We start from the raw sequence: 23963 nt of genomic DNA, 5'->3' as shown, positions 1-23963 counted from the left end.
TTAACTGAAGAAAGTGGAGCCAAAGTATACAGCTGGCATCGGATAGCCTAAAGTACACATACGTTTTTAAATTGAAATGCTATGCTCTTAAATAACGCCGTAAAAATAACACGGCATGGGGTCGCTTGCTTACTCGGCAGACGCAGAAGTGTCAGAAGATAATTCGGAACAGGTTAATTGGGCGTCGTGCCATTTTCTTTTCCCAATATACTGCACACGCCGTCATATTTCATGCTTCTCCATGTTTCAACATGGCGAGGCAGTTTCTCTTGAGTTTTGAGGCGGGTGACATAATGACTTTGCCACGTGGCACCCTTGTTTTGGGCATGTCATAACAGGCTAACGTCTGGGGGGAAATGGCCATATTCACTGAAGGAGATTTTGTTACGGTGGGAAGAAAGGAGGGTCTCTCCCCGGTCAGCGAAGTATAGCATCTCTGTCGGGTGGAAACCTCAGAATTCAAATTCGTTGAAGCAAGGAGGGACACCACTTGCTATAGGTTCACGAGCATTTATTTAAATAACAGAGCAAGGTTTCGGTCATGCGACCTTCCTCTCTCAGAATTCAAATTCAAAAACTGCAAAAGGAACATTTCCACAAGCTTGGAACACGTCGCTTCGTGCCTTGTTTGGAGCTTGTGGATATGCTAACCTTTGATGGTTTTGTGTGACGACGCTGTAGTCTGTGTCAAGCTAATTTATGGAAAAAAAACATGTTACAATTTGGAGATGAGAGGTTTCTCCGCCGACAACCGCGACGGCGGTAGGGTTTTTCAGTGGTCAAACACAGCGTCGATAAATCTCCCAACCTGTCTCGTTATGTTATTGTCCTCTTCAGCCACAAGCACAATAAAAGTGTTCCGCCTCGAACCTCGACCGCAGCTATAGCGGCGGAGCGGAGCGAACCGGGAGGAGAGCGAAAGGAAGCAGGGAGGGACAAAGTAAACCGGCGAGAAAGACAGGATGGATGGAGAGGGACAGACAGAGAGGGTGGCAGTGAGAGAACAGAGCAGGGTTGGTAGGTTGGTTGCTTGATGGATGGGTGTAGCTGTGGTGTGCAGATGGTGAATGATGTGACAGGACAGTGTGTGCTGTGGTCTCTCCTGGCCTGTTTATGTTGATCTTTCCTTGTTCTCCTCAATGATGGACGGCGTTCTGAGGTAGTGAGGCGGAGCGACCGTTTTGTGGTCTCGACCCTGATGTGTGCTCGCTACGATGGCCGCCACGGACTTTCCCCCCACGCTGTGCTCGCTCACCCGGCGTTGCGCGCTCTCTCTCTCTGCCACGTTCAGTCCCTGCTGATCTCTCACCCCCTCCCCCTTCACACACACACGCGCACACACACACACACACGGCTCCTGCTATTGGCCTTGTTCAGAATGGCAGCCATTTTGTTTTTGCGTTACACACTGCGGTAACAAGGGTATAATGTATAATATCCATAGCTCAGCCACTATTATTGGCTACTCGATCCCCCCCCCGTCTCTCTCTCTCTCTCTCTCTCTCTCTCTCTCTCTCTCCCCGCCCCACCTGGTCTCTTAATAAACTGTAGTGACTAGTGAGTAGAGGGACAGAGAGAGAGGGCACGTGAGGACTTGAAAGCAGGTGAGAACCTGATGAACTTGGCTAAAGACTCCAACAGGCTGGCGTAAACACATGGAAAACAGCTCTCTGCTCCTAGAGCTGACCACTGAGCTTCACATGTATAAACCACCCCTCTGGACCTGTCCGGCCAGCCAGCCAGCAGATACATTGAACCTCCTCTCTCTCTCTCCCCAAACGTTTCCAGGTTCCCCATGGAAAAAGTACTCTCATTTCGATTTCGCACTAAAGTAAAAATACTCTTGTTACCAGTAAATGTCCGGAATTCAACATTTACTTGAGTCAAAGTATAGACATATTGGCTTCAAAATGTACTTAATTAAAGTATTCACATCTCATTTCGAGTTTTGAAATTCACCGGTATACCATACACATTTTGTATATATTTGAAAACTTGAAATGAGATCTTAATTCATCTTTTGAAAATAGCCGATCTACGAGCTCACAATGTATCGCATTGTGACACATTGTGAGCTCGTAGATCGGCTATTTTCAAATGGTCGAAATGTAGAAGTGGTTAATGCATGTTTTGTAATAATAATCCAAATCTACAATGTAACTAGTAACTAAAATGTAGTGGAGTAAAAGTACAATATTTGGATCCGAGAAGTGGAGTAGAAGTAAAAGTATAGCCTATTGTAAGTTTCAAGTACAAATACCTCAGAATTGAGTACGGTAAATGTACTTTGTTACTTTACACCACCACTGACTGCCCAAGCGTTTCCAGGTTTCCCGATATAATATGACCTCATCTGAACCGGCCTGACCGCCGTGACCATTCCCAGGCCCCGGCCGGGCAACGTGTTCCCTCTGGTTCCTCCTCTCGGGTCGGCCTGCGGTTTGGGACGCGGCGTTAGCAGCGCCGTGTCAGGGCCCCCCAGAACAAACATGGCGCGGTCCAAAGTAAAGCCCCCGCGCGTTCTTCAGAGACCATGTGGAAAAGCCATAAAGCGGAGTTATAGGGGTCAGAACAGGGATGAGATATTTAATGGTTTACACAGGGAAGGGAGGTAAACATGTGTGCAAGGCCGAGCGAGAGAGAGAGAGAGAGAGAGAGAGAGAGAGAGAGAGCCCAGACCTTCGTGCACGCGGCCGAATTTTGGCGCGCATATAGTCTTGCTCAGAAATCAAGTGATGCGTGCATATACTGTAGCATACATACTGTAAGATGAATTGAATGTGAAGGACCCCAATGGAAACAAGCCATAGGCTTTCTCTTGTTTTAAATCCTCTTATAGTAGACCCTGCGACATACTAGCGTCATGTCCATGGGGTGTACTTGTACATCAAGCTGCCTCACGCTACAGAAACAGGAGATAGGCTCCTGCCCCCATGGCTCGGCAAGGCTACTTACTATAGTAGACCTTGTATTGAACTGTACTTTCCTGTGCTGTTTCTGCAAACAATCAATCAATTCAGTGGTTCCCAAAGTGGGCCATGGATGCCGCAGTATACTTAGAATGTATCAATATCACTTCAGTAACAGTTTAACCACTTAAACCATCTATACTTGGTCAGACGGACCACCAACCCCCCCTCAATCTGTTGTAATGGAAACTACTGTTCTCTCAAGTTGTCCTCGTGACTGTACTAGGGGGAAAGATTTACATCTTTACATAACGTAATATGACATAAATGCTACGTTCTTTAAAATATCAATGTAATTCAGGATGTACCTTGGATGAAAACGTGACGTACTGGGGTGACCTGAGACATAAAGGTCTGAGAACCGCTGCTGTAAGCTGGTCTGCTCGCCGAAATGATACGCTGAATTAGAGGATAGATATCATATTAACCATGCAGGGATTTATTAAATGATACGCTGAATTAGAGGATAGATATCCTATTAACCATGAATTAGAGGATAGATATCCTATTAAACATGCAGGGACTTCAGGCCAAGGACCACCTAGCTGAGAGAGAGAGAGAGAGAGAGAGAGAGAGAGAGCTGAAGCAGTACACCAATGGCTAAAGTTCCCCTCAGAATAGGGATGCTAGGGTTCACTTAAATGTAAAAAAAAGAAGATAAGAGTTACTACAGCCCCCCTGTAGTAACTCTGGGGATCTCCTGTTGAAGACCACTGCTAATTGGGTATATTTAGTCCATTCCTGCAACAGGTGTGTGTGCGTCTGTCTGTCCGCCCATACCGGTGGGCTGCCTGTCAGTCTGTCAGTCAGTCAGTCGGTGGCCAGTTAACCACTGAGGCAATGAGTTGATGACAGTGACCAGCAGGCACAACAGTGTGTCCATTCTGCTGGAGCTGACCTCTCCTATCCCGAGGGTGACCCCACTCAGTCCACACCACTTAACCTTTCAAAACAAACACACACACACACACACACACACACACACACACACACACACACACACACACACACACACAGCTATAAGTTTTTTTTTTAAACATTAGAAAACTTGAAATGAGATATTATGCATAATGACTACTTGCCAATACTTTTGTACTTTTACTCAAGTACATTTTGAATTCCAGAAATTTCACTTAGTATTTCTATATTGCATTATTGATACTTTTACTTAAGTAAAGAATCTGAGTAACATTTTGAGTGTTCCCCCCCCTGCCCCTCAACCTGTGGAACAGAGTAGGATATTATCCATGGTGTTTTTAGGGAAGGCTTGTACAGTTCAACGTGTGGAACAGAGTAGGATATTATCCATGGTGTTTTTAGGGAAGGCTTGTACAGTTCAACCTGTGGAACAGAGTAGGATATTATCCATGGTGTTCTTAGGGAAGGCTTGTACAGCTGATGTACAGTAAGTGAAAGGGTTGTCCGGTCGGATCAAGCCTTGAAGGTGTGCCATGCCTCTTGGTCGCCTCGCGGGCCAACATCAGTGTTTTGTACTCGCTGCGGGCAGCAAGTGGAAGCTCATGAAGGGAGCGGGAAAATGGGGGGAAAACATGTGAAAGTATTGGCTGGTTGAAGACCAGCCGTGCTGCAGAATTTTGGATCATTTTCGAGGGGCTTAACCGCCAGAGGTAAAACATCGTCTATAGCTGCCCTTGCCAGCGATTTCGTTTTTTGCTAACCTTTGAAAAATCATAGAATTGTTTTCTCCACAACGATCCCCCCACGGATGGTCTCAAGAGTCGTAGGGGTGTCTCGAGGAATCGCCGTGCCGTCGCGATAATCCGTTCCATAGTTATTGGCAGTTGGATGTAGCTTGTTTTTGCCAAAAAGCAACAGAAAGCAGAGCAAACAAGGTTGGTTTTGTTGTGATCGAGTTTTTGGGTGTACTCTTCTTCGGTGATCCTGGGATAATTCACAGGCTACAGAAGAGCGCCCTCTGTTGTAAACCACTGGTTCAATGTTTATTGATGTGTGAGGGGTTCAATACAAAAGTGGAATGAAATATTTGACACTACAGGCAGTTCTTCTGACCAAGCAATTAGTTGAAATGGGCTATCCAGCCGTGCTTGACGGGCATGACAGCGCACCTAGCCGTTAATTTGAGAAGATTTGAAAACGGATTAATCACATTAGAAATAATATCACTTGTGCTGATTAGTGATTTAGGATGAGTTGTGTCAGCAGCAGCATTATTGGCTTAGGAATGGAACAAAAACGGAAGGTATACAGTATACACACAAGTTATTTATTATTATATGGTGGTACATGGAGAGCCAAATATGTTCATAGGTGGTATTTTAGTATAAAAAGGATGGGAACCAATGCAAACATTGAAGCTAAAAGTGAGGGCAGAAAAGTGAAGACAGAAAAGTGAGGGTGCAAATTGTGATTGGCAGCAATGAAATGTGTGATGATTTGATTGGTTGAGCACGGAATGTGCACTGTATGATGATAAGAGCGCCCCTCACTTCATACGGGTGTGATCTTTTTTTAGTGTTTGGCTATAGGGACTTAATCAACTCGTCTGTGTGAACTACTGGACAAGAGTCAACTTGGCCATAATCTCTCCTCTCCTCTCCTCCATGTGTCTTTTCCCAGGGGCCTCTTAGTTCCATCAACTGGGCTCAGAGGGCCAGTGAGCATCACCTAGACCACTGCAGACATATGGAAGCAATTTCAGAGCCCATTTCTCAAACACAACACACATAGGGGGCAGTTGCAACACACACACACACACACACACACACACACACAGTTACCGATCCCCACCCACTCAAGTAAATCCCCCACATGTCTTCATTCATTAAAATAAACACCTAACATTATTCATATTGGTGAAACTGCCTACAAAGTATGAAGCCGCTGTTCTTCTTCATCCACTGATGGCTGATTTACAGTATGTTGGACCCTAGTTGTCAAGTACAGAAAGAACACAGAATGTGATTAGTGTTGTATGCATTTCTCAATGAACACAATTCGAAGGGAGAGTTCCCCTCTCTTTCTCTCCCTCTCTCGCTTTCTCTGTCTTTTTCTCGCTTTCTCTCAGAGTGTGTGTGTGTGTGTGTGTGTGTGTGTGTGTGTGTGTGTGCATTTCATAGCACAATTTTGCAGATAATAAGGCAGCTGGTAATTCATTGATCATCAATTCTTGTTTATTGTATTTAATTTTGGGGGGCAGGTGAGGCCATGCCATTAGAGTTAAATTACATTGTTACATCTTGACCTTAAGCCAGGTTCTGTGGTACTGGCCTTACTTCAGTCATACCGCTTTCACCCATTTTCAACCTACTGTATGTTCGAATAATTCGTCCTCACTAATGCTCATTATAACATGGCACCGTTTATGTCTACTCACTGTGGTAGGCAGATCTTCATTGGTAGGCAGTAGGCCGGGGTTCCCCAATTCATTTTCCTCAAGGGCCATATTTTGACTAGCGTACCAGGCTGGAGGCCGAGTCTGCACTCGCGAGGTCGAGGTCTTGCCTTTTCAGGGCAAGACCCCATTTGAAAAGGATGCCCAGTTTGACATGCATAGGCTACTGACCCCCATGTAATGAAATTTTGTAAAAAATCTTCCAGGGGCCACAAGGGGGGCGCTCCGCGGGCCACAAATGGCCTGCGGGCCGCCTATTGGGGAACCCTGCAGTAGGCACTAGGTACCGATGAACACCTGCCTACCCAATAACATCACCGTTGGGGGTTCCATGCTAATATAGAACCACAGCCTCAACATATGAGTTAGGCTGTAGTAACTCAAACTACAAGTTCTACAACCACATGTTGTGTGTTCACTAATAGCCGTCACATTTCTCAGGATGAAATCATATGGGCGGGTGACTCATTGACTCGTGAATGTAATATATATTTTTAATTTTCCAAATAGACACACAGTATATACTGTAGGCTCACTTTGTGATTTATCTCTCCTACGCCGGAATTATGTGCCGAAAATAGCAGCCCTTACAAGCTATGGTCTATTTTCAGCAGTGTGACTCCATCCAAAGGGTGGCGGTAAATCAGGCTTATGAACTGTAATGTGTCAGCGTGCTGGACAGAGACACCGTATTCCCTGCCAGCTCCCAACCAACATCTATCCTTCATCACGTCACCTGGAGTGGACGGACGGACAGACAAGTGGACTGACACATGGATGGATGAAGTCGGGTCTTGCGGTGGTTTGTCTTCTCGGCGAAGCGTGAGCTTTAACCCGTTAAGGCACGTGAGGACAACTCTACAAATGCCTTCTAAATGTTCAAAAATAGAAGACGTGCGAGGCACGGGTACTGACTCGCTGCATGTGAGCTTGTGTATCTGCTATTTTTGAATAGCAGACACAAAAAAATATGAATCCCAAAGGACACAGACGTTTTCCTTGGTTTTAACGGGTTAAAAGGGATGTTGGATTGCGTTCCTCTCCACATGCTCGCCAGAGGAACCGTTTCGGTGCGGTTTGACAGGAAATGGATTCCCTGGAAACAGGATGTAGCAACTGGCGTGCCGTGCTGGAAATGATCAGGAAAAATAATCAAAGAGGCGAGCGAGCGTTAATGAGGGGGAACGCCTGCAGTGTCTCTCTCACTTTATAGACCTGTGCATGTGTGTGTGTAGTACGTACGTGTGTGTACATGCATGTGATGTGTGTGTGCGTGCGTGCACGTGTTATGTGTCGGGGGGCCATAGGCGGCGTTGGTTGGGTGACGGTTTGTGTGTCCGTCTTCGCTGGCGTAGGTAACGATGATGGATGGAGGGTGAACGGGGTGAACGAGGCGAGGAGACAGCTGTATTTAGTGAGATGTCATGCTGTTTTGGGGCGAAGACATAATCCGCACCCATTCTCAACCCCTTTTACTTTTATAAGGACCCCCCAAACACACACACACACACACACACACACCAGTTTGATATGCACTAGGCTGAAGACCCCAATTTGATATTGTTGCTGTCGGGCTGAAACCCAGCTCGATATATTTCACTTTTTGTGTTTTTTGGCAAATGTAAGCCCCCCCGCTTCGCGGCCCTACTCGATCATACTACAGTGTCACGCAAAGCCTCCAAAGGAGCAGATCCATAAGCACGAGCTTGTAGATCTGCTACCTTTGATGCTTTCGATCTCTGGAAACCAAATCTACACTATGAAATCCTTCGTGTTAAAGGAGTAATTCAGCCTGCTAAGTTAGTTTTTGTGTGCCTGCTAGCCTTCAGTTTCAATGTGCAGGTTATTATTTTTGATAGTGTATTGTTTTGATTCTAGGTTCTTGGTTTAACTGTGATCCTACAGTTCACTGAGACACCACACTGTTTGTCTCTCTGCATTTGATGAATGCCTTTAGTTTAATGAGACACAACACTGTTTGTCTCTCTGCATTTGATGCATGCCTTTAGTTTAATGAGACACCACACTGTTCGTCTCTCTGCATTTGATGCATGCCTTTAGTTTAATGAGACACCACACTGTTTGTCTCTCTGCATTTGATGAATGCCTTTAGTTTAATGAGACACAACACTGTTTGTCTCTCTGCATTTGATGCATGCCTTTAGTTTAATGAGGCACTATACTCTAGTATACTGTCTCTCTGCATTTGATGCATGCCTTTACTTTGCTTACTGTAAGTCGCTCTGGAGTGTGTCTGCTAAATACCTTAATTGTAAATCGAATTCATGGAGAATTTCAGTATTTGTCAACATTCCTTGGTGGTATAAAGAGCTCAGAGCAGTATTAACCTTGTATTCATTCTTAGGGCCCCAAATGACACCTTAGAAAGCATGAGTGTCTATTTCAAACAGTGTTTTTTGACTGGGGAGTCATATTTTGACAGCAGAAACTGCCTGTCATAATTTATCTAAAGATTGGACAGTATTAGGATGTTGATATACAAATCTTATATGGGGTCACTCACTGGCACAAAATAAAACCACCAATATTTACAAGCAACTTTTAACAGAAAAATAAGCTCAAAGTTGCTTATAATATGCAGACATGGCAACATAGTAAATAAATGGTAAATTGTGCATTTTATATAGTGCTTTTTATCCAAAGCGTGCATTACATTCACCCACACACACACACACATTCATATGGCAGAGGAAACCATGCAAGGCACCAACGTGCACATTGGGAGTAATTTGACTTCAAGCCTGGGATCGAACTGGGAACCTCACTGTTCCCCTCCGGCCGTTCTACCAGCCACTCTACCCTTGAGCCACTGACACACACTCATACACACGCACGCACATGCGCACATACAGAGAGGATTTCCTCTGCACCCGAGGTGTCCACACAGCAGACGTGCTGTCACTGGAGGAGGAGGAGATCCGTGCGGATGTGAGTGAGTGTCCCAGCTCTCCCACAGGAGGGTGACGTTCAATAGGTGTGTCATCATCACATCATAGCCCCCAGGCCAGCCACACTCAGACCACTGCTGGGAAGGACCCACGTAATAGAGGGATCACTGATCCCAGGCCTGTTTGAGGATGGATAATAAGGGGACACTCACTCCCAGGCCTGTTTGAGGATGGATAATAAGGGGACATGGTGCTAGTAATAGACCTAATAGAAGTGTGACGCACACTGCCCAACACATGCTGAGCAGTAAAAAATAACAATGTAGAAAATAGTAACCAAAAAAAGTAACCAAAAGTAAAAGTACTCATTATGCAGAATGTCACATTTGCCACAGTTGCCATGTCTAAAATGGTGTGATTTGGGGCCCTAAGGATGAATACAAAATGAATATCAACATCCTAATACTGTGTGAAATTATGACAGGGAGTTGCTGCTGTCAAAATATGTGACCAGATTTGACTGAGAGCCTGCCATCGTGCAGCTTTTCACTGGGAGAAAATCTGTTTATTTTTTTATCCAAAATGAGCTAATAGCATAGGCAGACTCTTCACATACTACAGCATGTCTTAAATACATGTCAGAGCTAAAATCGACATTAAATATGAAATAAATGCTTAAAAGTGTAGCTATAGGTGAAATGTTAGTCCACAGAAGTGGACCTTTCAAGCCTGTTTTTTGCAAGACATTACTCTATAAGCCATATCTCCAAAACTGGTGGGTCAAAATGAGTAACCAATATGTCAATTTGAAGCAATGATTCCCTGCTTTCAAAATATAAAATATAAAAATATGACATGAAGAAATGAAAATGGAAATAAATCCAATGACACAATTGGTCACATATGACTCCCCAGTCAAAAAACACTTTTGTGTAAAATATTCCAAGATATTTTTTGTTTAACTGCGCACAAAATGTTTGCTCACGTCTGACCAGATAGCTACTGTACACACTAGTAGGCTGCACTGGGGCTAAAGCTCCCGGCCTCTGCTGTGTGTGTGTGTGTGTGTGTGTGTGTGTGTGTGTGTGTGTGTGTGTGTGTGTGTGTGTGTGTGTGTGTGTGTGTGTGTGTGTGTGTGTGTGTGTGTGTGTGTGTGTGTGTGTGTGTGTGTGTGTGTGTGTGTGTGTGTGTGTGTGTGTGTGTGTGTGTGTGTGTACATGCGGAGGTCGGAGGAGTGTGTGTGTGTGTCTGTCATAAATACCAGATCTACAGTACAACCTTTAAAGTGCACATTTTTGGGGGGTAAACTACTCCTTGATGAGTACCACGGATGTGCCTGAGCCAGCCCTTCTAACCTCTTTACCTTTGAACCATTATTTAGTTTGACCTTTTGACACTTTGGAACTTTCCATAGTTCCCTGACGGGGAAACTATGGATCATTCTCTCCACTCCTCAACATGTGTGCGAAAGGCTGCAATGTTGAAGTTGTAAAAGTCAGCTAGAATTATTTGTACACTTTAGTTACTTAGATTTTGATCGTTACAAAACATATACATTAACCACTTCAGCCCTATATGCATTTCAGCCATTTGAAATTAGCCAATCTACAAGCTTGTAGATGTGCCATTTTGAAAAGATATCTATACATCATATATACATTTTAGCCAACAACATTTAGGCAACATTTCATACAAAGTTGGCAAGTCATAGACCGTGATGCATGCTGAGCATGCGGAAGCTCAGGGGCCGCGATACGTCAGCGACCCTACCCGTTTTCAACCCAGCTCCGTGGCTTCCCTTTCCGTGATGCGATGGGCAGAGAATATATGTTGGCACAGATAAAGACGTGTGTGTGTCTCACTCGGATCGCGACACCATACAGTTTTGTACTTTTACTCTAGTACATTTTTAATTCCATACTTTCCCTTGTAAATGAGTATTTTTATATTTCATTATTGATATTTTACTGGTACATTGGAACTTGTACTTAAGCGAAACATGCAAGGACTTTTCCCACCACTGATCAGCAGATCAACTCCAATCTTCCTCAAGGGAGCAATTTCGTTTTTGCCCGAGAGAGCCACAAGTTACAACTAAGGCCACCGGCGCTTTGATTCAGCACACATCCTCCTCATAATACGAGGTTCTCCGATGTTGTTTTCCTCTTCAATACGAAGGTATTTCCAAAGAAACGAGATGTTTGAATGATTACAGCTGCAGCGAGAGACCATTTTCGGTGGTCTCTGTAAAGCGCTGCTGCTGCTATGTCCTTTGAAACACGGCCTCTCTCTCCCCATTCGCCGATACGCCGCTCGACCTCGGGGGCCCCGTATTATCGACAAGACAAACATCAATTAGTCAAATATCAACCCATAAATTCGGATGATTAATTTCCCAGCAGAATCCTTCAAATATAAAGTGTGTCCGATGGCTTGTTCCCGTGCCATATTTGTACAGGCAGAGAGCTGTGTAGCGGAGGAGACCCGCTGGCCGCAGCCAGCCCAGATACTACAGAGGACGTGGATGGCTCACACAGCTGTGTGGAACACCACAGCATCTTAACCAGACCCCGAGCTCTAGACCTCAGCTAAACTCCTCCAGACCCATCGACAGAAACACTAAGCTCCAGGGCTCTGAGAGTCTCTCTGGTGGTTTTGTCAGTCAAACTCGTTTGAACTAGGCTGCTACAAAACAATGAGCGAAAATGTATGTGGTGTGTGTGCGTGCATTCGTGTGTGTGTGTGTGTGTGTGTGCATTAGTGAGAGAGAACAAGAGAGATTCCAGAGAGTGTTTCTCTGTGACTCCTGCTCTCGAGGCGATCTCAAGACCCCTTGCGTGTGTGTTTGTGCACGATTCTTTGTGCGTGTGTGAGCTTGAGTCTGCGACTGTTCGTGTGCGAGCGAGCGCGTAACTGTCGGTGTGTCCCAGGGCCTTTGCTGCGGTCTCTCCGTCGTCTCTGGTTCTGCCGCTTTTATATATTTTTTTGTTTCGCTGTGGTCGGCCTTTTAGAATCTCTCTGTTTATCCCATGAAGACCTGAGACGAGGGCCGACTCTACCAACGCGTTCTGTAGTTAACACTTTTCAAGGATTCTTTACAGAAAATGTCAAAATAGCAGATGTACAAGCTTGCAGTGTGGCACAAAGTGACGTGCTGTGAGCTTGTCTAAAATGACAGATGCGTTCCCGGTTTTAATGGGTTATTGCGGCCCGGAGCCGGCGCTGGGTCCCGATACCTTTTTTGGCGGGATCCAGGCTGCCAGAAAAACTTTTATGATGAAACGTGATGCAGAAAAAGGGAGGTGAGGACAAACAGAGAAGCTGTTTTCTTTAAGCCTCTGTTTTACTTTTGCTAACCAATGTCCAGAATCCACATTTTCGCAAGTGTGAAAGGGGAAGTGCAGAGACTTTGTGTGTGTGTGTGCGCGCGTGTGTGTGTGCGAGCGTGGTTGTGTGCGCGTCACGCGCGTGCGCCTGGGAATCCATGTCGGGTTTGTGCACGTCCGCATTATGAGCGTGTGACTGTACTCATTCGAAATTACAACAACAAAAAAAGAAATTCCTCGTATTGCCAAGAATTAATAGTTTTGCGACCACAGGATCTTGAAAACATATCAAGGTCTTTTTTAAATGATCTGGTGTTGAGTGATGGACTGGAAGGTCTGTGCAGAGTTTTGGTGGGGATGGGGGAATAAGGTGATATTGATGTGTTCTTTTATAGCTGATAAATGATGACTCTAAATGAAACTAAGACTAAATATATTGACCGTTTCGTCAACAAATAAAAATGTACTTAAATGTCAGGGAGGGACTATAGTGGAGAAGAGATCCAGTAGAACTAAAAGACAAGTCATTTTATGTTTGGCTGCACTCTGAAAATAGCAGATCTACAAGCTGACAGCTATTTTCAGCATGCATGATGCAACCAACTATAAAATCAGCCATTACGACGCCATCAAGGCATATGTTGTAGTCGACTAAATCAACTGTAGATTTAGTTGACTAAAAACTTATGTAATTTAGACGACTAAATACCTTTTCGGATGACTAAAATATGACAAACTAAATGAAAATTAATTCAAAAGACTATGACTAAAACTAAATGTCCCCTCGGGATTGGGACCGGACAAATAGTGGACAGAGCTATACTGCTTTATTATCAACTCGTGAGTGTTATAGCAGCAATGAATCAACCTTAAACAACACTCAATGACAAATGACGGGAGAACTTCCAAGTCTCTCTCTCTCTCTCTCTCTCTGTTCCAGTAAAAGCTCTATATAATTACAAAACAGAATGTCCTAGCCAGCACGTCCAAACGCATAATGGTGCCAAATGAGTCCCCTGGTCGCTCCTATAACACGGCAGGGAGCTCCGCTTTTGCATGTTATCTCACACACACACAGACCGACACGCACACACACACACACACACACACACACACACACACACACACACACACACACACACACACACACACACAATAAAATCCGGTGGTGTTGAGAAATGTGGGTCAGCCCTCAAAAACAACCTGGCGGAGGATTTGAGGGATTTTCTTCCATGAGTGGACATCAACTCTGTCTCTCTCCGGGAGCCACACCTTCAGCTACGGCCATAGGAAGGACCACCGCGGAGGCATAACACAGAGCAGGATTATGACAGAGAGACGTTACGCCAAGACATCAAAGAACTTAGGCCTTATATTTGATCACGTATTTACCTTCCAACCACGTATATTTAAAAGGTCGTCCAAACTTGTTTATTTCAATTGAGAAACGTCTCAAAAATCAAGTCTTTCTTAACACCACAGGATCTCGAAAAACGTATAAATGCTTTTATTTCATCCCGTCTGGATTATTGTAATTTTTTGTTCACCACCCTGAGTCGCACCTCAATACACCGTCTCCAGCTAGAGGCTTTTTGCCCAGTGTATCTTGTAGACGAGGCCCAATGCAAGTTTCTGTACTCTTTCTACCCTGAGCCATCACACCTTACCAAAATGAGCAGGGGTCAAATTAGTTCTAGATGGAAGGTTTCTCTATCTCTGTAGTTTTCAACCGGTGGTCCGGAGACCACCAGTGGACCACCAGGGGGTTCCAGCAAAATGATGCAGAGTTGGCAACCAAATGGACCCTTATTAGATCTACACAATTACAGAAATGTAGAAGCATTGTTATTTTGATCAACGTTTGCCTGTTATTTATCTTATGGTACCAACATCAATACATGGAATTGTGGACAAAATCTTCTCCAAGGACGACAAAATAGGTTTTGGGTCTGAGAGGACACATTTCATGAAATGGTGGTCCGTGGCTCAAAAGGAGAATAAATAATGGCCCTTCATATGAAATGGCTTGAAAACCACTGCTGTAGCTGATGGAAAGTGGAGCGGCATTGTAGTGTATTGACTATATGGTCTACTGGTGCATGGTGGAGTACTGTACCGGTCTGGGTGGATGCACCTGAGGTTTCTCATCATGGAGTTGGTAGCTCCGGTCTGGGTGGATGGACCTGAGGTTTCATCATGGAGTTAGTAGCTCCAGTCTGGGTGGATGGACCTGAGGTTTCTCATCATTGAGTTAGTAGCACCGGTCTGGGTGGATGGACCTGAGGTTTCATCATGGAGTTAGTAGCTCCGGTCTGGGTGGATGGACCTGAGGTTTCATCATGGAGTTAGTAGCTCCGGTCTGGGTGGATGGACCTGTGGTTTCATCATGGAGTTAGTAGCTCCGGTCTGGATGGATGGACCTGAGGTTTCATCATGGAGTTAGTAGCACCGGTCTGGGTGGATGGACCTGTGGTTTCATCATGGAGTTAGTAGCTCCGGTCTGGGTGGATGGACCTAAGGTTTCTCATCATGGAGTTAGTAGCTCCGGTCTGGGTGGATGGACCTGAGGTTTCTCATCATGGAGTTAGTAGCACCGGTCTGGGTGGATGGACCTGAGGTTTCTCATCATGGAGTTAGTAGCTCTGGTCTGGGTGGATGGACCTGAGGTTTCATCATGGAGTTAGTAGCACCGGTCTGGGTGGATGGACCTAAGGTTTCTCATCATTGAGTTAGTACTGTAGCTCCGGTCTGGGTGGATGGACCCAAGGTTTCATCATGGATTTAGTAGCACCGGTCTGGGTGGATGGACCTGAGGTTTCTCATCATGGAGTTAGTAGCTCCGGTCTGGGTGGATGGACCTGAGGTTTCTCATCATGGAGTTAGTAGCTCCGGTCTGGGTGGATGGACCTGAGGTTTCTCATTTCTCACACGGATAAATGGCCACAACAGTCCATTTGTATACGCATTGAGACTCACTGTATAACCACACCAGGTGTGGTGGTTTTACCCAAAAACATACGTTTGATTACCGTCTCCAGTGGTGGAAAGTACTTGTTTTCTGTGTGTGTGTGTGTGTGTGTACACGGCGGTGCTAGGTGTCTCTAAGAGGGTATTAGCGGGGTGACGGTGCATTATCACAGCTTAGCGGACCGAAGCAGGTGAGACAGACGGCAGGGATTTCCTGTCCCCCCAAACAACAACCCAAGACCCTTTCTCTTACTACATTATTCATAAATTGCGTTGTTTGTGTGTGTGTGTGTGTGTGTGTGTGTGTGTGTGTGTGTGTGTGGTCAGGGGTAATGCTATGCTCTCCGGCTCTCTCACACACACACACACACACACACACACACACACACACACACACACACGCACACGCACACGCGCACACGCACACGCACACGCACACACACACACACACACACACACACACCACTAATCCTTTGTAAGTGTGCGTGCCAGTGCAGAGTGCTGCAGACAGAGTGGTTCTCAGTATTAGGCATTGGTTCTCTGCCAGCGCAGCAACATGAGATAAATACTTCACCATCTTAACACCTGGAGGTCCCAGCGCTCGCGCACACACACACACGCTCGCACGTGCACGCACCCCGATAGGATTTCACTCTGACCCAGTACAACCACAACTTCACACATTTCACTGCCACACATACGAGGAGGGGTATCTGTTGCACTGTTTGCTGTTTAAGTGGTTGTTAATGCCTTTTTTTTTTGTTAATAGATTTAGTTTGGGTTACTTGGGCACTAGGTGACAACCAGCCAGCCAGCCTCTCTGTGGTTCCCTCTCTAAGTGGGCCGTAAAGCAGTGGAGAGATGTGCTGCACACACAACACAGCTCGCACTTAAACCATTTACACCCGAGGCCCGTTCTATAAATGGCTTCTAAATCCTAATGGTTTTCACACACACACACACACACACACACACACACACACACACACACACACACACACACACACACACACACACACTTCTATGTCAGTGCTTCTCAAATGTTTTCATGTTGAGGTGTATTCATGTCAATTATATGCACTGTTTTTGGCCTCCAATCCCCCGTCAGGAAATATTGCGTTCCCACCCAGGGACACGGTCTCCTTGAAAACCTGTATTGCTATACTGTATATATGCACTGTCGAGCACAAACCTCAAATCTTACATTTTTGGTGTTTGTTCGTAAGTCAACCGCCTGCTTGATCACGCCACCAAGTGTCGCACAAAAGCATCATATCTCAACTTTTGATGCTTTTTTAATTGAATCCAACAGTTTTGGACATACTATTGTACCCGACAGAGACGACGTGTATCGATACCATCTAAAATGACATGGATGCTCTCCCGGTTTTAATGGCTTAAAGCACTTTTCACACCATTCCCTCAGAGGCCACCTGATGCTCGTTAAAACCCACTGTTAACGAGCTTTCCCACTCATACTCTCTCTCTCTCTCTCTCTCTCTCTCTCTCTGACACTCGCTCTCACACATATTTACACACGCTACAGTTAAAGGCATTTTAGCAGATGCTCTTAACCAGAGTGACTTACAGTAAGCTAAAGGTAAACACGTACATCAAATGCATAACACTTTACTACAGGTTGTAACCACTTGAACCCTCTAGACTTAATAAACTAGACCCATGAGTTGTCTCCAGTCTGAACTTGCAGATTTGCTATTTTTGGCTAATGATCTCCCCATAATATGGATGCTGGAATTCATTTATTATAATTAGCGATGGAGCTCGTACATTGTTATTGATAACGAGCACCTTATGGATCAGGCTTATCGAGCCGGGTTCTTATCGAGCCCACTATCCAGCATTAAAAACATAATTGATGTTTACCTGTGTATGTGTTGAAAACCGGGACATATTAAGTGTTTTAGAGATAGTTTCTCTGGGCTCGGGACACACAGCTTGAAACCGGGACGATCCCCGGGCCAAACCGGGACGTCTGGTCACCCTAACCTGTGTTCACACGCTGCATTCCCCCCCGCTCACACGAGCTGGAAATGTAATCAGGTGTTGAAGAGCAGCCGAGGAACACACAGTCTGCTCATGAAACCAGCTGTGTGTGTGTGTGTGTGTGTGTGTGTGTGTGTGTGTGTGTGTGTGTGTGTGTTTTTTACTGTAGCCAGTGCACCGCAGCAGCAGCACTGATATATACGTCCAATAACAGAGTCCTGGACAGAGGTCAGATATCACTCATAGTCCCACAGAACCGAATATGAGAGTGTTATAGCAGCAATGAACCGACCATACACAACACACTCAATGACAAATGACCGGACCACTTCCAAGCTCTCTCTCTCTCTCTCTCGCACACGCACACGCACCCAAACCTTTTACTGCAGTAGTCCACAACGGTTCATATTTGTGGGACGTTGAGGTCAACGCTGAACTTTTACAACTTCCAAATGTCAACAAGACGAATGTGTTGATATGTGTCAGTCCTAATGCTGAATGAGAACATATGGGCCACCTTATCGAGATAAAAAAAATGAGGGGGGAAAAGTTCACTGCTGCGCAATGCAAGCACCACGGTGATCTGAATTATTTTTTTATTCCGATATTTAGGCTCATTTCCATGACCGTCTCGAAGCCAAATGAGTCCACGCCTCGCCTCGCCTCACCGCCTCGCTCTGTTCCGTGACAGAGTTTTGTGAACGGCTATGCTTAGTGTTTCCATTAGCAGTGGATCTGGCATCACCGTAGGAAGTCCCTTCCACAAACTACAGCCACGTTAGCCCATTGAGAACTGTGAGGCCCATTCTACCAATGCCTTCTACGTCAGTAGTTTTTCAGTAGTCTTTCAAAAACAGCACAAGCTGTGTCCAAAATGTATTTAAAGCACCACTTCACAACTTTTCCTCACTAATGTTCATGATAAAATGCCACAATCTGTGTCTCATAGGAGGGCTGTGGGTGGGCAGTTCAGAAACCCGTCCAGCAGTGACATCATCGATGGGGAATCCACGCTAATAGAAACTGCAGGCTTTCTATTGCTGAAATGTTGCAATGCGATAATGGAAGCCATCATTCTCACGATAATACAAATCTAAATATTTTGACAAAATATCTTTAAAATAAATCTGCCTAACGATGATGTCACTGGTGAACGGGTTTCTGAACTGCCCACAGCCCTCCTATGAGACACACACCGTAGAATTATTTTTGGGAATTGTATTATGAACATTAGTGAGGACCAATTATATGAAGATAAAGTGGTGAAGTGGTCCATTAAAGACGTGTTAGAAGGACACTATCAGTCAACAGCACAAAGGACGGGTGTTTTAAATGAGTTAACAGATTAAAATGCGTTTGTAAAGGAAGATGTGTCTGATAAAATTAATCTAAAATATCAAAATTACTTTAAAATCTGTCTGTGGTGCTCACAAAAGCCAGTAGATTTGAAAATGAACCCAAACTTGTTTGAAAGTGAAATTGACCTTTTAAATTAAGTGGTCAGGTGGGTGGGTCGTGAACACTTTCAATATGTTCGGATCTAGACAATGTTGAGAACAGTGGGTTTAAACGTTGGGTTGTATAGCTTTAATTGCTACATGCTCATGATAAGTTCAAACACTGCCGGTCATTGTCACCGCCAGGCCTTAGGCGTGGCAGTGATTATTTTTGGAACCGTGTCCATCTGTCCGTGTGTCAGTCGCGACATTGTAAATCCTGCACGGGTTGTGCTTACAACCACGCCCTGCTTCGGTGGCCAACGCGGAAGTGCCTCTCACCAATGTTCATCGGTCTGAGCAAACACTACAACCTTCTGAGCGCAACTTGTACAACTGCTGAGCAACATAATGATGAGCGCACTTTGTACATTATGCTCATGTCATGTTATGGCTTATTCAAACCAATAGAAGAAGTAACGGTTGCATTACTTTTAATAAACTGATATAGGCTATATGGGCAGTTGCATGCAAAATACACATGAACACATGTAGAGGAATAAATGTTGACAACATGGTGTGTACATGAACAACAGGCCTACATGAGTCAACAAAACAATGCCATAGTGATTGACAGATGTCTAAAAATAGGTTAGCCCTGGCTGAAAAGTGACAGGCATTATGATTAATACAAGACCGTATTCATGTAGTCTATATGATGTCAGAATTTATAGGCCTACCATTTGTAGCCTTACTAGCCTACACTCTGAGTTAAATTAACAGATTGGGATTCGATTGATTGATTGAAGTATGTATTAACAGTTTGCAGAATTACAGTACATTTCAAGCGCAACACAATACAACAACTGTTAACTATGGACAACACCATTACACTTGTTTACAATAGGGTCCACCATTTTCAATTCATCAGAGGGTCCCAGTTCAGAGATGAAAATCATAATGAAATGGCCTAGGCTAATTTATATCAATTTAATTTGGAAAGTTTCTTTTCTTTGCACCAAAGTAATATATTGAATAACATAAATATAGGTTTTAAGGCTAGACTGGCATTGTAGAGATGGAGATTGGTTTCATTGTGGGACTGCAGAACTCTGGAGATATGTCAACACAGCAAATACAATGTGAAGTGTGAATGTTCAGCTTGGAGTTTTTTTGTTCATACCTGGAGGAGTAAAAGTGCGTTATTTCTGCTGTGCACAGGGGAACCATGTGTTTAATTATACCCATGGTCGCTTTCCATGTGCGACACAAAAGTGTTTGTTTTGTTTGTAGCAGGTTCAGCCACGCTGTTCAACGTAATCACGCCGGACAAATTAAACGAAACCAGCTTTACCAACGGTAAAGAACGTAGGACCGCCACATTTTCAAACTGTCCACTCGGTAGAAAACATTTGTTCGCGGCGTCTGACCAGATAGCTACTGTACACACTAGTAGGCTGCACCGGGGCTAAAGCTCCCTCTGCACTGTTTGTGTGTGTGTGGGTGTGTGTACGTGCACGCACGCACGATGTGAAGACGATTGCATAGATCTCTGGTATTGTTAATGTGCGCTACACAGATTTGTTCTGCGTGGGACGTTCCTGAGGCGGGCGCACGTTAGGGGGAACATTGCCTCTCACCTACAGCAACTGTGGACTAGACCTTACAGTATATAACTGTATGGTTGTATTTTTACAAAATGTTTTTTTTTTATATTACTCCTACATATTTCGTTGCATCCTGATTGGCTTCCAAGGTTTGCAGGATCTGTCCTTTTTGAGCAAAAAATGCCTCAAAATATGAACGCAGCATGTGATTTCCGTGAAACACATTCCCACTAGGCAGAGGAAGAATAAATGCCACCCTTTTCACATTGGCCTGTTAGCAACACCAGCAGGTTCATTTGGCAATACACATTTTTGGAACAAATTCAATTATAGTACCAACCTCCGAGGAACACTTTTTCTATGTCTTTATGTTGCTTCTGTCAGTACTCATTTAGAACTACGCTCCCAGAACCTGCCCCTTTGGTGCACCGTGCGTTCCTCCTGGTCCGTCCATAGAACTCGGGGATGATTGCTCCACGGTCCTGGAATCAGCCCCAGAATGTCATTAGACTGGAGCACTTAATCCCTTTGGGAGATTTTAAGCTCTTACTTCAGACGTTTGAATTGGAGGTCTGCAGCTGTTTGACTTGAGTTTGTATCAATGTGCAATTTGTGTTTTTGCTTTGTTTTTATACATTGTATTTTATGTTCCCTGCTTGCTGATAACTTGATCGAGAGCTCCCTGTGAAAGAGATAACATCTCAATGGGACCCTCCTGGTTGAATAAAGGAGAAATAAAATGAAACGTATGTAAGCACAGCAGATTTTGGCGATATATTCAATGACCAAAATAATAAGATTGCGGATACAAGTGGCCAAAATGAGTCACCCACTGTTACATGAGGAATACCGGTATTTATAAAAGCTACAGAAAATTAAAAGCATGGTGGCTCCCTCATACATGTAGCCAACGTTGCCAGAGCAAGAAGGCAAAAGCAATAACAGTTTATTGTGCTAGACGACCAGCCACTGCTGCGTGGAGAGTGCAGAAGCCATTGGTTTCACTACCGCAAAAGATGAAAAGATACAGTGTATTTGTAGATGTAGCTTAAGCAGCAGCTACAAAGGTTGGATGCATCTTTGCATCTTCATGCCGCTGGCTTCCATTGACAATGCATGGTAGACTGTATCTTTGCATCTGGGTTGACATGGGCAGATGCAAACATACAGTCAGAGTTGCTTTCAACTTAAGCTACAAAGAGAGCAAGCTACAAATGTGCCATGTAGCTTTGCATCTTCCAGCGTGACCGGAGTGATTGTTTACAATGGAACAGCTTTGTATTGTGGACAGAGTTTCTCCCTGTGTGTGGAGAGACGACGCTGGTGTTTGCAGATTACCTGACCGACCGAAACTCTTGTCACAATGTTTGCAATAGTAAGGTTTTTCTCCAGTGTGGATACGCTGGTGTTTCGTCAGGTCACTTGATGCAGTGAAACGTTTGTCACATTGTTGACAGTGGTGAGGTTTTTCTCCTGTATGGATACGCTGGTGTTTCTGTAGAGTACCTGACCGACTGAAACACTTGTCACAATGTTTGCAATAGTAAGGTTTTTCTCCAGTGTGGATACGCTGGTGTTTCGTCAGGTCACATGATGCAGTGAAACGTTTGTCACATTGTTGACAGTCGTAAGGTTTTTCTCCAGTGTGGATACGCTGGTGCTTTGTCAGGTACAGTGAAACTCTTGTCACACTGTTTGCAGCAATAAGGTCTTTCGCCAGTGTGGATACGCTGGTGTGTCCTCAGGGAACTTGGTGCATGGAGTTTTACGTTAGCATGATGTCAGCACTAGACGTCTCTGCCGGTTCCATATATGGAGCTCTGGCTCAACCACACCCAAATATGTGATGCCAGATTTAGATAGGTTAGTTAGTTACGGCGGATATCTCCATACATGGAGTATCAAAGCCTTCGTTACAGCCACTGGTCTGGAGTGGAAAGTCTGACCCCTTAGTTGCGACCAAAGGTCGCCGTTAATAATGGAATTGTGCATTTCCTTGTGTTGGTCGGGAATGGAGCATGTGACATCACGTGACATCATCAGGGGTGGAGATCCCAGAGATGTCATCAATATTGGCCAGCAATATTAAGCCCATATATGAAGTTCCCTGATGTCATCAATATTGGCCAGCAACTCTACATCTGACCTAAAACTTCTAACTTTTAGATCTCCATTTATGGAGCTGACCTGTTCTGACATTCCGTGTGTGTGTGTGTGTGTGTGTGTGTGTGTGTGTGTGTGTGTGTGTGTGTGTGTGTGTGTGTGTGTGTGTGTGTGTGTGTGTGTGTGTGTGTGTGTGTGTGTGTGTGTGTGTGTGTGTGTGTGTGTGTGTGTGTGTGTGTGTGTGTGTGTGGTGCGCATGTGTGTGTGCGTGCGCAGGTGGACGCTCTGCGTGTGCGTCTGGAGGAGAAGGAGCAGTTCCTGACCAAGAAGACCAAGCAGCTGACCGACCTGACGGAGGAGAAGAGCACCCTGGGAGGAGAGATCAGAGACATGAAGGACATGCTGGAGGTCAAGGAGAGGAAGGTCAACGTGCTGCAGAAGAAGGTACGTACGCACTCATGCACACACACACACACACACACACACACACACACACACACACCCCTCGCGCTGTTCTTGTGGTACCTCTACGTCATAATGTCACCTCACGCATTCACAAAGCAAAGACCCAGCGGTGGTGCGCTCTCTTGCTCGTGTATGTTCAAGCTTTGACCACTACGGTCGGTGGCTTCAGCGTTGCCCAGCCGTTCTGGGGGCTTGTGTGACATTCTTTGAGCATGTGATAATGTCGTGATTTCCTGTTTTGGTTTGAAGCTATAAGGCTGGTCACAGGGGAGGAAGTGCACAGTAGTTGTTCGGTTGAGGTTTTTGGTTGTATTTCATATACTGTACACTATATTGTGTGTTGCATGTTGCAGCCATCGTTGCTTTGGTGTGAATGCTGCTGAGAGGTCAGGGTACAGTAGGTGTTGATCACACGTGTGTTATACGCTGTTGGCTGAGCGGTGGTTCCCCTGTAATCCTCACACTACACCATGTCCTGTTGGCTGAGCGGTGGTTCCCCTGTAATCCTCACACTACACCATGTCCTGTTGGTTGAGCGGTGGTTCCCCTGTAATCCTCACACTACACCATGTCCTGTTGGTTGAGCGGTGGTTCCCCTGTAATCCTCACACTACACCATGTCCTGTTGGCTGAGCGGTGGTTCCCCTGTAATCCTCACACTACACCATGTCCTGTTGGTTGAGCGGTGGTTCCCCTGTAATCCTCACACTACACCATGTCCTGTTTCATCCACCCATGCTCTTTCATGGACCTTAATGACTTTAAGAAGGTTGGGTACACAGTGCGAGCCCACTGGCCACCTGT

General features: G+C 45.0%; 1 protein-coding gene across 1 annotated transcript in view; it reads left to right on the top strand.

Moving 5' to 3' along the window:
* LOC308314967 (ERC protein 2-like) overlaps nt 1-23963 on the top strand; it is a gene marked incomplete at both ends in the record, with an annotated part of 254270 nt that overhangs the window by 50134 nt on the left and 180173 nt on the right. Inside the window, one exon of the mRNA XM_080762791.1 lies at nt 22971-23138. Within this exon, the coding sequence (XP_080618917.1) occupies nt 22971-23138 (168 nt within the window). The remainder of the gene's footprint in view (nt 1-22970; nt 23139-23963) is intronic.

The sequence above is a fragment of the Protomyctophum bolini genome (assembly GCF_963924005.1).
Source record: "Protomyctophum bolini genome assembly, chromosome: 5".
NCBI lineage: Eukaryota > Metazoa > Chordata > Actinopteri > Myctophiformes > Myctophidae > Protomyctophum > Protomyctophum bolini.
The sequence above is the reverse complement of the archived record's forward strand: the minus strand, read 5'-3'. Positions and strand labels throughout refer to the sequence as shown.